The sequence below is a fragment of the Haemaphysalis longicornis genome, unplaced genomic scaffold (genome assembly GCF_048455015.1).
Source record: "Haemaphysalis longicornis isolate Haplotype H1 unplaced genomic scaffold, Haemaphysalis longicornis Haplotype H1 scaffold_1, whole genome shotgun sequence".
Lineage (NCBI taxonomy): Eukaryota > Metazoa > Arthropoda > Arachnida > Ixodida > Ixodidae > Haemaphysalis > Haemaphysalis longicornis.
Genome location: NW_027526203.1, coordinates 384,178,401 through 384,193,855, shown reverse-complemented (window position 1 = coordinate 384,193,855; position 15,455 = coordinate 384,178,401). Strand labels below are relative to the sequence as shown.

Sequence of the window (15,455 nt, the reverse complement as noted above, 5' to 3'; positions counted from 1 at the left end):
CCATCCTGCTCCAAAAGGCAGAATTGTACCGAAACTCCTCCCTCTGATGATTGGTTTGCAGCAAGCCTAGCAGCGCTGCATTCATTGGGACACCATAATTTGCTCATAATAGCAATAATCTTGCCTCAGACGCCGCATTGCAGGGGTGGAAGTGCTGCTCCATTTTCTCCACGCTGCTCCAATCTGCTTTTCTTGCTCCACCCTGCTCCAAAAGGCAGAATTGTACCGAAACTCCTCTACAGTGGTGCCACAAGATGTGAGGCAACTGTGAGGTGATGCTCAATGCCAGTCGAATTGACCACAGAGCAGTAGGCACTTAGGTATTCGTCCAGCTGTCATTCACGACGTGGCGCACCGCGGTGAACGCCCTAAAGGATGCTCAGAGTCACTTGTCGCAATTTCCCAGTCTCGAAATGGCGGTGCAGTTTCAGGGGACTTAGGAGTGACCTGGGGGTGCGGGTGATGCGCAAACGTTGGCCTGAAATGCAACTTCACTGCACAGCATGCTGCGCCGTGATGCATGCGTTGGCACCAGCCGTCATAGCAATCTTTACGTTTTGTGTAAAAAGAAAAAATTAAAGCAGTTTTTATTGTTTAGTTGGTCCCTCGCCATTTTATCTTGTAAAAAGTGCACTTGCTGTTCCAAAGGGAAGATGCCACTGTGCCCTGACCACCAGGATGAGATAACAGGAGGTGCACTGGCACAAACAAAAGGGGAGATTTTGTTAAGCTAGCAACTATCTACAAGTAATCAGCTTCGTAAGTGTCTTGCTCAATGCTGCTTGTTTCTCGCAGGGGAGGGGGCTGACTGGGGGAAGCGCGTCTTCTTCCTCATTCTCCCTCTGGGAAGCCCACTGTGTACACTCAAAAAAACAAGTTGATAAACAATGCTACGTTTGTTATTTGGATAAATGCGACACACTTGCACATACTTTCCTTGGTTAGAAGCATGTATATTACTTGGTCGATAATGCGAATATAATGCGCTAGGATATTTTTTCCCTGTTGTTTTGCAAACGTGAACATTTAAATATTTTTTACTTTCTCTGGAATTTAGTTAGGTTTAGTTCAGATTATCTCTAGTTTTCGCTTAATTTCTTCCTCTCTTAGGTTTTTTTTATTTGTCTATAGTCTCGTAAGGTGTAGTATGAAAGTAAACTTTTTATCTTAGGTGCAAGACAGATCATTTTGCCTAGCTCTGGTCTTCTCTTAATTGTTTCTCATGGCTGTAATGGTGCTATTTTTCACTTGTCTGAAGTCTTGTGAGGTGCAGCTGTTTAAAGCATCACTTAGCTCTAGTTTTTTCTTGGTGATTGCTCTGTCAGCTGTGATGCTTGGGAACGTATATTTTTCTAACTTGTCGAAAATTGGTTTGCTCAGTATTGATTAAATTTTAATAAAAGCCATTTTAATTTTTTTTGGTGCTTACCAGCAATGAAAAGCTGCAAATAAATGATGCTTGGCTCTAGAAATTCTCTCCCAAACAGGCTTAAACTGCTCCAAAATTCGCCTTTTGGTGCTCCAAGGCTGCTCCAAAAGTACCCTTTTACAGCTCCAAAGCTGCTCGAAAACAGCATTACTCCTGCTCCTTGAGCTTCTCCAAAGGGTCAAGCTCGCTTACACCCCTGCGCATTATAAATGGAAAATTGTCCTTCTGCATACATTTATTTGAATTTTACTGCTTCAGACATAATTATATTGAAATTACACTAAAAATTGCTCCATGTATGTCGTGGCTAAATGTGCATTGGGTTGAGTAGGCACGAAGTTGTGTAAATTTTGTTACTTCGTTATATCAAGGTTTCTGCTGCATTGAAGTTGGTTGTATCGAGTTTTAAGTCTAACAGTGTGTCAAGAAACAGACTGCATTGCTCACATACACCAATGCGTTCAATTCAAGTAGGTAGCAGTCGAAAGTGCTAACATCCAAGAAGATTGCTGGGACACCCAGTGGCAAGTGCAATACCAGGTGAAGTACAGGAAAGTAATAGATTCTCTTCAAGGACAAACCAGCAGTGCTTGCTCTTACCGTTTTGCTGCAGAGCGCATATTTGGTGGTTCAGTCTTGGGCTGCAACACGCATATTTCAATGGGGAGCAACAAGTAGCTCGTCGGCATGCAGCGTTAAAAAGCAGTCCAACATGCAAATTTGCTCCTGTGTGGTGTGTGTCACAGGCCACATGTTTGTGTTGTGCACAGTTTAGGCCTCATTGATCCCTTTTTCGTTTATACTAGCAGATCGGCTTTTTTAACAGCAGCATTGAACAAGGACTATAAATGTGTGTCCCTTGACATCAAAGCCACTGCATTTTCAACAAAAAAAAAAAAAAGAATGGTGGCAGTTGTGAAATGTAGTGTGACCATTTCCCAGGTTGTGGTTGTCATAGGTAGACTGGCCAATAAAAGCCTGTCATATAGTGCTGTGCTGTCTGTGGGAGCAGTAAAGTGTGCCGTTACCTGTGGTTCTATGGCCACGTCGCGCTGTTGTGTGCAGATAGCACCACTCTGTCAATACATACCACTTATAGCTCTCTTTATGCAAGAGTGTTCTGTAATTGCTTTTTTTTTAATGCCCTAAAGTAACACAAGAGTGCTGTTCTGAGAACTATGCAGACTTGATGTACTCCTTGGGATGCAGCACGTCCCCATATCTGACCAATGGACGCCTTTTACAACACACACCAGTTACTGGAGTTGCCCGCAAAAAAAGCTACCAATTTAAGGTTATTTTTCTGACAGGTGTTTCACCTTCCGCATTAAATTTTAAGGCAGATTCTCGAAATTAGGTCCAAGCAGTTGATCAAACTTTTTCACTTTATTGCAAGCATATTACTGCATATTTGTTCGAAAAGTCGGGTAAAAGTAGTTGTGTGGGTGATTTCTTCATGGGTCGCTCTCGTGCGGCTGCCAGTAGCGCCGTGTGTGCAGGGAAAGGTGAACCTTGTGTTCTTTTTCATGTGATTAGGAGGGGCTGCACCACCTGCAGGGGCTGCCGACTCGTCGAAAAGAAAGCTCGACTCCGTCAGCCTGTCCGGTGTCACACCGGAGGGCCGGTCAGTCTCCCAGTCATCCATGGATACCACTGACCCAGCCCAGGCACCCATGGCGCCCGGGGCTGCCGTCAGCCTCAGTTCCTCTGCTTGCGGAGGAAGCCTGAGCAATTTGCTTTTTCCTGAGAGCACTGTGCCAGCAGCGCCTGGGGAGTCGTCATTCCTGGAGCACCCGGGCTCCTCGCACGGGGACAGCCCACGGGAAGCCCGGCCACACGTCAGGGCCCTGCCGCCCCTTGCCAAACGCGCAGTGGCCCCACCCGCTGCTGCCGCTGCTGGTGCGCAGGGCGAGGTGTTCTCACTGTCGGCGGGGCTGTCCGAAGCAGTGGACGCCAACCCCCGTCGTTGGGCTGTCAGGCGGGCTTCCACGCCGTGTGGTAAAACATTCGAAGTCGCTGCTGATGTTGTTTCAGATGCCCGGTGATAGTGGGCCCCTTGTGAAGGAGCTCCCCAGTCTCGATCGTCGAGTTTCATTTCCATTCCTACTACTGGCCGTCTCCCTGAACAGCCCAATCGGTCTGTGTTCCATTCCCTTTATCGGCAGGTCAGGATTGTTTTTAGATTCAGCACAGATGTGCAATTTGTTCTGTGTACTGGACAGTGCAGAGTATGCAGCCTTGCTTGCACTTGCTCATGTGTTCCCCATTTGCCTGGTTAATATGCACGCAACTGCTGGTTGTTTCATCGTCGTCAAGGCTGTGCTGCTTTGGCCTTTCCTCAATTGATGGATACTGCACTTGACACGGGTTTTATTTGTGTCGTGTTTGTGCACGTACTTATCTAGTCTGTGTCCATGTTGTGCAATCTGTACAAGCACACTGGAAACCAGTTGTGGCCACCATTTTACTATGAGTAAATGTAAATGATTTCATTACTTTGTTCTTCTGATTGTCAGCAAGGCAAATTGGTTAATTTATGTGTTTGTGGGACAGCTCACATCCAACATTGTCAAGCTGTAGTCATTGCTGCAGTCAGCTGTGCCGTTTCATAGACAAGGATACCAAGCGTGTTTTGTTTTTTCTTGGGCTTTTTTTTCATGGAGTCGTAGTCATTTTAGTAATGAAACAGACTTGTGGACACTGCCGTGTTTGCTTGTAACTTTTTTATTACATGACATGTAGGTGTAGACCTTGGAGCCTCATACCTTTTATTATTCATATTTTTAAAAATCTTGTATAGGCTTCAGCAGCTCTGTGGAAAACGTATCATACCCATTTCACTGAAGGACAAAAAGACGTACATAATGACAGCTTGGCTTCACCCGGCATCAAAATTCTTTTACCACTGTGAGCTTTTATTTGAAGGAAGGGGTTGATTTGACAGAAATTTTCTGGCCTTCAAGTAAAAATATGCTCATATGTAAAGATTGTTAGGCTGTTAAGTTTTGCTGCATTCTGAATAGCCATTTATCAGAAAATAAAAAGGTGCAAGGTGGTAGAAGATGCTATTGGTAGAAGATGCTAGCATGACAAAATTCTCTAATGAAGGTGCCTGGACACCATTACAGTAAACAAGCAAGCATATGATCTGCCATGGTTTCATGGAATATGTTTTAAAGCAGCACTTGCTGCTTCGTTGAGACGTAGATTTTTTTTATAAACTTTTTGCATTATAATGGCTGATGTGTCAAAGGCCGAATGCTAAGCTTCGAAAAGCATTGTACACTCGTGCCATCAGGTAGTTAGTGTAGGTATGACACAGGAAGCAAGCATCTTTCTGTGGCTCGTTTGATCGATCATTGGTGATGCTGTTAACACAGTAATTTACTGGGGCAAGTTGTGCTTGGCGCACACCTGAGGGAAACGTTCATGTTCGCGTGCTACGAATTTATTTTTTTTACTCTGCATATCACTTTCCCCACTCATGCTCACATTGAAGTTGGTGCTGGCAGCACCTCAGGCAGAGAGAAGGTGCATCAAGCAATTTATATCTTCCATCAAATTAACTTATCCCGAGTGCACCTTGTGCTGTCCTAGAAAGATTTAGCTTTATAAGGACAGGGGACTTGCTGGACGAGGCAGTCACACGGTGCAGTGCTCTGTCATACGAGGTATGTACACGGATGCATGCTTACTCAAAGCATGCATTCGAAACACACTCTGTTGTGCAGTCTGAAGTACCAAAGCTGCAGGCATCGAGTACAACTGAGGTCTTGAAGTAAAAGGGGCGAAATATTTTGTTACTCGTTACTTACTTAAGCTGCAGTGTGCCCAGAGTGTATTTTTTCCTGATGTGCTGTTGGGGTGGAACCTGGTAAGGTTCTCCCTCGATTCTTGACAAAAGTTATTTTCTGCCTTTTTTGCTTTTTTTTTATGGCCTACCTTACACAAGGAATGAGTTCATTTTACTTTTTATTATTTTTTTTTTTCCAGAGGCAAGTGCTACAAACATTCCGTGTTGGCTTGCGAGTTGCATACTTTTCACCTGATTTGTTTGCTGTTCATCATAAAGTGCTAAAAAAAGAAGACTATAAATATTTTGTTTGCATTTATTTTTAAGGACAGCCATTAGCAAACTCCGCTTGCCGTTTCCCATAACTGTGTGATCAAGTCTGTCTAGTATCACCAGTATTCAACCGACCATAACTGAGAGGAAGTTGTGTTGAGGTGTGTCTGCAGTGTTACTAGTCGTGGGTATTCTTGGTGTCAGCACCCATACGTATGTGTGCCCTGCAAATCGGTGACCCACCGCTATGCTCTTTATCCAACGTACTGTGCTCTTGTCGATGGCATTGGTGTCTCTACTGTGGAAACGTGAAGCTTTTGTGCACTTTGTTCTGTCTGGATGTTTGCAAAAGTTTTCTTTTTTTCTTTCTTTCTGGTGCAGTTTATATTCAAGTGTACGCCATGCCTTTGACGCACGGAAATGTTAGACTTGCTCAGAACAAAGGTGTTCAATGGTAGGTGAGGTGGATATTGTTGATGTTGCTGTTTTTTATCCACAGTGTATCGTGTGTCTCACATGTCCATTGTTAAAGTCGTACAGCTTATTCTCATAGCTCTATTTTGCTGAAAAGTCGTTCTCAGGCAAACATTAGTTAACAGAGATACAAGAAATATTTAGGACGTAAGATGAAAAGTGCTTTCGTCTGCTCAGGCGTACCAGTGCTACAAGATATTTACAAGCTTTACAACCACAACTGCCCATTCTTTGACATTTGTGTTTGAGTCATTCTAGTTTGAAGCCTTAGTGCCAATAGATTTATTTTATGCCGACGCTATGTTTGGTGATTGTTTGGTGATATTTACTAAGACATAGGGCAAACAGATTTCTGTGTGTAGATTGTGATATTTTTTGCTCTTATTTACACGCACAAAAGCGAAAGGTAGCGGCCTTCGATGAATCTTTAGTCTTAGCTTTGAGATGTTGTGGGTAGCCATATTTTTTGATGCCATTTTTTGCCTCTCTGCGCTTCACTACTGTTGTGTAAATGCACGGCACCGGTGTCAAATAAAATGTAACATTTGCATGCAGCAATCCTGGTCTGTCTCTGTTTGGAATGTCAACACTGAAACATATCCAAAACTGAGCAGTAAAGGCAATCATCTGTGCAGTAAAATATGAATAGATTACAGCAGGGTCACTATGGCAGCGAAGGCCTTCTTAAAATTCAGACTGGAGTGATTTCGAGTCAGAACGAGGATGGTAAAGTGTCATTTGAACCTATGGTCAAAATGCATAGCACGTTCTCCACACTTCACAGGCACAGGAACTTCATTTTGAGAGAACTGCTTGCTCTGCAGCCTGCATTACCACCAAGCATTTGGTAATGCCATGAAACTGGCATGCTCATGTCGTGTAATCATACGTGCAACCACTTCTCGTAACGATGCAGACTGAGTGGTGCTCAGCCGTTCTGCCCAGCTCTAGAGTTTATAGTACATTCATGAGAGTATGTGTAGTGAAAGCATCTTTTAGTCGAGAGTTGTAGGACTTGGAAAATCTGTTTCCATAAAATGACCAGTGGCTTCCTTGATTGCCGCCAGATCTGAAAAATTTAAACCCAGGTCTTTTGTTTGACTGTTGGTCCGTGTTGGTTCAAGTGTCACTGCGAAGATCACCTGCTGTTCTGAGAGCTCTTCGCTTGTTAGTTCACCTTTAGCTTGGGTAATTATGATTACAGCCGTTTGTGACTTTGCGGTGAAGGTGAAAAACAAAGTGCACACAATGCTGGTGTTAAGGAACCCTATTCTTAATTAATTTGGGAGCCATCTATTACGGTGACAACGGCTAGTTGCATGCACATGCACTGGTCTTCCGCCTTCTTCCATGGCAGGCTGGCATGTTGATAGAGAAATGCAGAGACGTGGGGAAAAGAAAAACACGCAGCACTGTACGCTTCACGCACGCTTGTTCCACGGCATTTGGTGTCATAGCCACTCCGCTGTCAACAGCAGGGGCAAGAGGATCCATGGAGGACAGAGTGGAGATAAACATTTGGGGCAGTGCTTACGCTTACACCATGGAGCTCGCTGAGTGACTGCTCGTGTGCCTTTGTAGGTAGCAGCACGGAGGGTGCCATGGCCATATTATGTAATAAATATAATATCCTGTATGTTGGCTGCATACAGGAACTCTAGGGCATATAGACCATGAGCACGGTCTGTAGGTGCATTAGCAAGGAACCGATGGCAAGGTACAACAGGGTGTGCATGTGCTGGGCCGTAGCGGTAGGATCACTGGCTGTAATGGCATGCTTGCTGCGCGACTGAGTGGGTGTGCCAAAGTTTTGTTGCCAGGTTTAAATGCTATGTTGGATTGCTTGTAGGCATGAAACTTTAACCACATGGGGCATTCTTGTACAAGCATTGGCACAAAGAACACATCATTTTGATGCCCACTTTATTGGCCGCTTTTTCTAGTGGCGCGGGGGACAACTTTTGGTGCAGTTTTAACCCGTCTGTCTTCCCGCATGTAGGATTGTATTCACAGAGAATTTCATTCTGGCAAGCAATCGGCTGTAAGTGCAGCTCATGGGACATATGCACAGTTAAACGACACTTATTACAAGTAGTTCCTACAAAAAAGAATTAAAAATTCATATCCACGTTTAAATGGATGTAGCTGCCCATCTATTTATATGCAAATACAGTCTCCTAGATTTTTTTTGTATGTGCTACTTGTGATGTTTGTTGCTTTTAGATTTCTTTCATTGTTTTTGTAAGAACGGCTTGTCACTTGTGTTGTGTTATTCCGCACATCTGCGATGTGCTGCCTACATCTTTCAGCTATGGCACGGTCTCCTCCGTGTGCGACTCTTGTTGCAGTAACAATGTTTCCTAATGACATTGGCCTGTAGGGAAGATTGGTCACAATGAAGCAGTTGCTGTGATGCAAAAAGCTTTAGCAGGGAGTCAGGGAAAATAAGCTGGAATGAATTCGTACTATCCTATCCTACACAAAAAGAAGGAGGAGGAGAAGAAGTAGAACAAAATCCGTCCGGTCTTCAGAAAGCAACTCATTCTGTTTAGCGGATCCGAGAATCGGAGCTGAGCTAGTAGGGGAAGAAGTAAACAAGCAGATCAGAGTAGGAGCAGTTAAAATTTAAATGACACTCATCCCTCTGCTCTTCCCACCAATGTTAAAGGAGCCATGAAGAGAAAACACAAGTTTGGTTCATTCAAAAGATTGTCTCGTTAGAATCATACTGACACCACTTTTAACGTAAACTTCGCTCAAATAAGCTACATAATTAGGAAAAACGGGAATGGTCATGCGACCCACCAGCTCATTTCCCGCAACAGAACCTATGATGTCACATGAGCTAAGCTCTGCGATTGGCGGAGGCTGGCAGAAGCAGACGCAAATTAGGTAGAGCTTACAAACTAGACGAACGAGCGATTTGCGCTTAAATTTAGGGCACATTCTTTACAAAGCAATAAGAATGATGGGACAAGCAGTGGAAGTTACGAAAGCACATGTAAACATAGAAGTACTGATGCGTTCTGCTGTTCGTACTGCGCACAGCATGCTTGGTTTAGCTGCACAGCACTACGGGGCTTGGGGTTGTCTCAGACGACACTGGCCGATTGACGCAAGCAACGGTGTCTTACGTGACCCCAAGCTAGCACTGTTTCAGGGAACGAATATTTTCTCCCAGAACAAAAACAAGCCAGGTTTAAATGCAGGCAAAAACAAACCAAACGCTTGCCACGGTATGGTGGCGCCATCTAGGTTACGGAACGTAAAGAAACGCGGGAACAAACCAACACCGCTGTACAGGGTGGAGACAACCTTTGAACGGTCCCGTGCCGCCGCAATTGGGCCAACGGGCTCAACGCGTTATTCTTTTCGTTTCCCACGAGACCTAGCAACGCGAAACAGACAATATGATTCAAACTTCTTCAGTAAACCGCGTTGCGGCGATAATTTTAGCGCGGTTTTGACACAATGACTTGCTTCGGCGGCGAGCGAGCAACCAAAAATGGCGGCGCCAGCGTAGACGTGTCTCTACCCTGTACGGCGGATGCGTGAATGAAGGTATCTAGGCTGCAGAGCGGTCGGTTTCTGTGATGTCATTTGGGACCACGCAAACGCACGATTGAGCGGGAAAATCAAAATTTTAACCTAAATTGTTTAATTTCTCAGTGAATAAAGCACCGTCTGTATCCGGACAAGCGCTGGGGGCACTATAAAACACGAAATCTTTCGAATAAAACCAACTTGCATTTTCTCTTCATGGCTCCTTTAAGTGTCCTTCACAGCCCTGAGATATGCCACCTATTAAGCTTGTATTTAGGCAGCTCTGGATTGGCACCAACAGATGCTTGCATGACTTGCAATTAATTGCCAGAATCCCTGGGACATTACTTTTTTGAATGCCGCCCCTTCTCTGAAAAGAGAAAAAATTCTCACTGTCGGAGTTGACGCCTCGTCCTCGAGCTAAAAACTCCTGCACTTCTAAACACGGCTGCACTGCGTCACTGTGTCGACTTTTCATGCAGCGTCCCGAGTCCCGCACGATGGACAGCTATATGTCCCGTTTTGTTCCAGACTGTCCAGTTAGAAATTTTTATGTGATCCAACGCACGCCCAACAATGCGCATTACACTATGGAAAATGAAATTAGCCCGAACAGAGCGGCAGGTAAAGCTGAACAATGAATTTGTCTGGAAGATACCAATAAAAAAACTGATTTTGCTGGCTCCCTAAGTTAGTGTACGCCCCCCCCCCCCCCTTCCCCCCACCCGGCCCGCCTTCATTCATTATAGAGTTGATATCTCTAACACCAATAGACGCTTGCATGACTTGCAATCAATCGCCAGAAACCCTAGGACAGTACTTTTTAGATGCGACGCATCTCTTTCACCCGCCTTGTCCCTCCGGCGTAGTCCGGCGGCGTCCGCATCCCTCCCCCATTCTCCTCGCCGCGCCAGCTGCGCGCTAGCGCCGCTTAAGGTCCCTAAGCGCCGCTCTCACCGCAGCGCCATCTGCGTGTTAGCGCTCGCCGGCGCTCGCTCCGTCGCCGTGCCAGCTGTGCGTGGGTGGCGTGGGTGCGGGTTAGCGCGCAGCTTGCGCTCGGTTAACACATGCGCATGCGCTGCTATGCGCTGCTCTCTCTCATTCCGCTGCATATAAACGCGGTAACTGCGCCGCTCCGCTCAGTCGTTCCGCCGCCGCTCTGCCGATGACATCCTCCGATGACCACCGATGATTTGAATGGAGACTAACAGGCCTGCTATCGCGATGGTCGGCGCAACCGTAACAAGCACCGGCCACCCCGATAAAAATTTACACCATCTTCCCGCGAGGGGAACCATGGGGTAGATGCTACGCATCGGGGGTGAACATGCTGCGTAAATAGGACACACAACAACAGCAATCCACACGCTAACATAACTGAAACGCAACGGCAACCCCCGATGCGTCGCATCTACCCCATGGTTCCTCTCGCGGGAAGATGGTGTAAATTTTTTTAATGACGCCCATTCATACTCTGAGCAGAGAATTAATTCCCGCTGTCGGAATTAAATGTCTTGGCCTTGAGCTAAAAACTGCTGCACTTCGTCCATTCCGCGGAAGCAGCATCAAAAACATGATAAAAATTTGCGTTTTTGCTTCACGATTTTATTTTGGCCACCGGGAGACTGCTTTGTTAAAACAATCTTTTCATCATGCCTTCATGCTTTCCCCCTCCCTCCTACGGAATGAATCTGGCTGTTTTTTTTTTTGTTGTTGTTGTTTTGTTTTAGATGCAAAGCATCTCTTGCTCGGGGCTATGTCCGTCGGCGTCCGTCCGCACCTCTCCCCCTCTCCCCACCAGCTGTGCGATAACGCCGCTCCCCTCCTCTCCCTCTCTCCACGCCAGCTGTGCGATAGCGCGCGCGCTGCTCTTCCTATCCGCGCGGCGCTCCTCAATTGCTGCTTGTCCGATGAACTGAATGGACGCCAACAATTCTGTCAGCGAACTGGCTGGCACACCTTCAACCAGCGCCAGCCAGCTCACTCCCAGAACCGCGAGCACCTCTGAAGACAAGGAGAGCTCGAGCTGCAGAGCGCAAACGTCGACGCCGAGCAGCGGATCCAGATGGCGTTCGGCAACCCGACGCCGCTTCGAAACGTCGACGTCGAGCAGCGGATGCCAAACTTCGAGAAAGTGATGCCGCTTCGAAACGCCAGCGTCGAGCAGCGGATCCCACACTGCGAGAAAGCGAAGCCGCTTCGGCACGCTTTGCATCACCACATAGTTCCCTTCGGGGAGATGGTGATAGAGAGAGCGAGAGAGCAACTTTAATGGGTCTCCTGCGGTAACCCCTATCATCCCACCCTCTTAGGCGGGTTCTTGGGGCGACGTGGCCGGTCGCCTTCTTAGCGGGGAGAGCCGCTCGCGGCGGGCTTCAGCGTACTCGGGTTAACCCTTTCTGCTTCCATCCCGTCCGGTCGCATGCTTCTCGAGCGCCGCTAGGATCTGCTGGATGGCCGTGTGTTGGACGCCGTAGTCTTCGGATCTCTTCGCCTCCTCCATGAGGGGCGGGAGAACGTCTGCACTGTTGTCTGCGTTCGCGCACTCGCAGTCTTTCAGGATGTGGCCCAACGTGGCCCTCTCCCTCCCGCACAGTCTGCACAAGTCTGTTACGTATACCTCTGGCCACAGGTGCTTTGCTAACACTGGGGTTATCACGGACTTAGTCTGCAATTGGCGTAATACCACCGCCTCCTCCCGCGTCAGACGAGGGTGGAGCAGGGCCGTCGTTCTTCTGGCTAACCGGTACAGCAGGGTTACCTCGCTGTAAGTGTCCATGGTGTCCTTCTGGGGGTGATCCACCACTTCGGCGGCGGCCGTTACCGGGGCGCGGCCGGCGAGTCCACGCGCCACGGCGTTGGCCGTCTCGTTGTGGTTGGCGAGCGCCAGCGAGCTCGCCACTCCTTCGCCCGCGTGTGCGGGAAACCACTTTATCACTGCACTGGTGATGACTCCGTTGGCTTCGGCCTTGAGCAGGATGCGCGCGGCCGCACTGCACACTCGGTGTTTCGCAAAGTTGCGCACTGCCGTTCGCGAGTCGCACAACACCGTCTTCGTTCTGGGGTCCGCGATGGCGAGGGCCACCGCCACTTCTTCCGCCTGGCTGAGCACCGTGGTTCGTACGCTTGCCGCCTGCCTGGTCTCACCCGTTTTGGCTCCGATCACGCTGACGCTGAAGGCGTCGCCGATGTTCTTGTAACGGCCGCATCCACGAACACGGCTCCCTCATCGCTGGCGTGTAGCACGATCAGCGCCTTGGCTCTCGCCTCTCTTCTTTCTTGGTGGAACGTCGGAGTCATGTTCCGCAGGATCGGGCTCACGACGATGCGCTTGCCCAGCTCCCGCGGTATCTGCTCATGCATGCGGTGGTCGTCAACCTTGGCTCCGATGCCTATTTGAGGATAGATCTGCCGGTCCTGGTTTCCGACAGTCTGGTGAGCTGCGCCGTCTGCTGTGCCTCGGCGATCTCTTCGAGGCTGTTGTGGAGTCCCAGGGCTTCGAGCTTCTGCGTGCTCGTGCACCCTAGGAGCCCTAATGCTGATTTGTAAGCTTTGCGGATCATCGCATCGATCTTCCGCTCGCACTGCCGCCAATTATGGAAGGCGGCGACGTAGGTGAAATGGCTGATCACGAAGGCTTGAACCAGTCTCACGAGTCGTGCTTCCTTCATCCCGCTTCTTCTATTGGCGACGCGGCGTATGAGACGCAGTGCCGTGCCAGTCTTAGCTTCGAGCTTGGAGACCGTTGCCCCGTTGACTTTGCTGCGCTCGATGATCATGCCCAGAACTCTAATCTTGGTTACCTCGGGGATGATGTGCCCCCCTTGCGTTCGTATGCAGATTTTGTCGCAGTCTCGGATGGTTTGCTTCTTGCGATTCGCTCCCCTGGGTGGGATCACCATCAGCTCCGACTTTGTGGGGGAGCACACCAGCCCTGAGCCCTTCAGTTGGTCCTCTATCGTTTTTACTGCTTCTTGTAGTGTATTCTCTATGTGGCCGTCACTGCCGCCGGTGACCCACAGCGTCACATCGTCGGCATAAACCGTGTGGCGTACCCCTTCGACGCTTCGCAGCCGGTTGGCGACCCCGATCATGACCAGGTTAAAAAGCAGCGGCGAGATTACCGCACCCTGCGGTGTCCCCTCGCTGCCGAGCGTTTTCTCTGGTAGTTGGAGATCCCCGGCGGAGATGCGAGTTGTTCGGTCGGTCAGGAAATTCCGAACGTAATTGTAAGATCTCTGTCCCATGTTCAGGTGCGACACCTGGGCGAGGATCGCAGAGTGCCGGACTTTGTCGAAGGCGCTCTGCAGGTCCAGGCCCAGTATTGCCCTGTTGTCGCTGGTGTGCGTTTCGTAGTCCACTATCTCCTTCTTGAGTTGGAGCATGGCGTCTTGCGTTCCAAGCTTGATTCGAAAGCCGACGAGAGAATCCGGGTAGAGCTCCGCCTCTTCGAGGTACTGCTGCCATCTGGTCATTAAGACATGCTCTAGCAGTTTGCCCACGCACGATGTTAAACATATTGGGCGTAGGTTCTCGATGTCGGGTGGCTTGCCCGGTTTCTGAATGAGGATGGTTTTGGCTTCCTTCCACTGGCGTGGTAGCTTGCCGGCCCTCCAGCATTTATTGAAGTACGCCGTCAGCGCCGTCAGCGCCGTCACCGCCGCGTCGTTCAAGTTTCTGAGCGCCTTGTTGCTGACGCGGTCCGGGCCCGACGCCGAACGCCTGTTCAGGTCTTGCATCGCGTTTCGGACCTCCCATTCCTGGATGTCTCGGTCAACCTCGATGTTCTCTGCCCCTTGGTATTCTGGGTGCTTTTCCTTCGGGGAAACTGGGAGGTATTTGGCGCCGAGTCTCCTCTTCACCTCCGCTTCCCCGTTCTCCGCAACCGCCTTGTGTATAATTCTGCCGAGCTTGTACTGTTGTTCTCCCTTGGTCTGGGTGTCGTCGAGAAGGTGCCGGAGCAGTCGCCACGTCTTGCCCAGGTGGAGCTGGCCGTCCGCCTCTCTGCACGTTTGCTCCCACTGCTGCCGGCCGAGCTCCTTGCTGTGTTTCTCTATTTCCCTGTTGATTTCCGCGATCTTTTTGCGGAGCCTTCTGTTTGTTCGTTGTTGGTTCCACCTTCTCTTGAGGGCAATCTTCGCCTCGATGAGGTGGGCCAATCTGCTGTCCATTTCGTGTATGTCGTCGTCCGTTTCTATCTCTGTCGTCACCTCCTCGGTCGTTTCTACTATCGCCTTCGACCACGCTTCTATATCTTCTATGTTGCCATGCTGGCTTGGAAGCTTACGCCGAGACTCCTCCCAGTTCGTGTATCTGTGTGTTCGTTTCTCTTGGCTTGCAGCGTTCCACAGCGGGACCCGGATCTCTATGACCATGTGGTCGCTGCCGAAGTCGTGTTTGGTGTTTTTCCACGTTGCGGTGTCGTGTAATTTTTTTGAATCCTTTATTTATCATCGCATTACTCAACTCCATAGTTGTTCACAACCCCTGGCCAATCTCCTTCTGTACAAGGATACGAGTCACTACAAAAGGTTCTGGCTGTTTTTTTTTTGTTTTTTTTTAATCCTTTATTTATCATCGTATTACTTAGCTCCATAGTTGTTCACAATCCCTGGCCAATCTCCTTCTGTAAAAGGATGCCAGTCACTACAAAAGGTTAAGACACCATAACGGGGGTAAACCTAATGGAACCATGTGTGCCGCACGTGCGTGGTGCCAGGTGATGATAATGATGATGATAACTTTACTTTGCCCCAAAACTGGGTGGTGGAGGTAACACGCATTTATTTTATGTACAAGGGATACAAAGACGCCATGTTGCGCTTTAGCGAATTTTGGTGTCTAGGGGAGAGGGATTAGGTAATGGGAGTTGGGGAAAAAGTAGGATACATCCAATGGTACATCCAATTGGGTGTGGTATTAAAGGAAATGGTGAAGGCCAGA

At 48.5% G+C, this 15,455-nt stretch overlaps 1 protein-coding gene and 1 pseudogene across 1 annotated transcript in view; one reads left to right on the top strand and one right to left on the bottom strand.

Annotated features, from left to right (window-relative positions):
• Positions 1 to 6,523, top strand: part of LOC144155221 (palmitoyltransferase ZDHHC11) — a 47,559-nt gene extending 41,036 nt beyond the window's left edge. Inside the window, exon 13 of the mRNA XM_077686545.1 lies at positions 2,966 to 6,523. Within this exon, the coding sequence (XP_077542671.1) occupies positions 2,966 to 3,474 (509 nt within the window). The 3' untranslated portion in view covers positions 3,475 to 6,523. The remainder of the gene's footprint in view (positions 1 to 2,965) is intronic.
• Positions 6,524 to 11,858: 5,335 nt separating this feature from the next.
• On the bottom strand, positions 11,859 to 14,795 carry LOC144172001 (uncharacterized; annotated as a pseudogene).
• Positions 14,796 to 15,455: the final 660 nt, after the last annotated feature.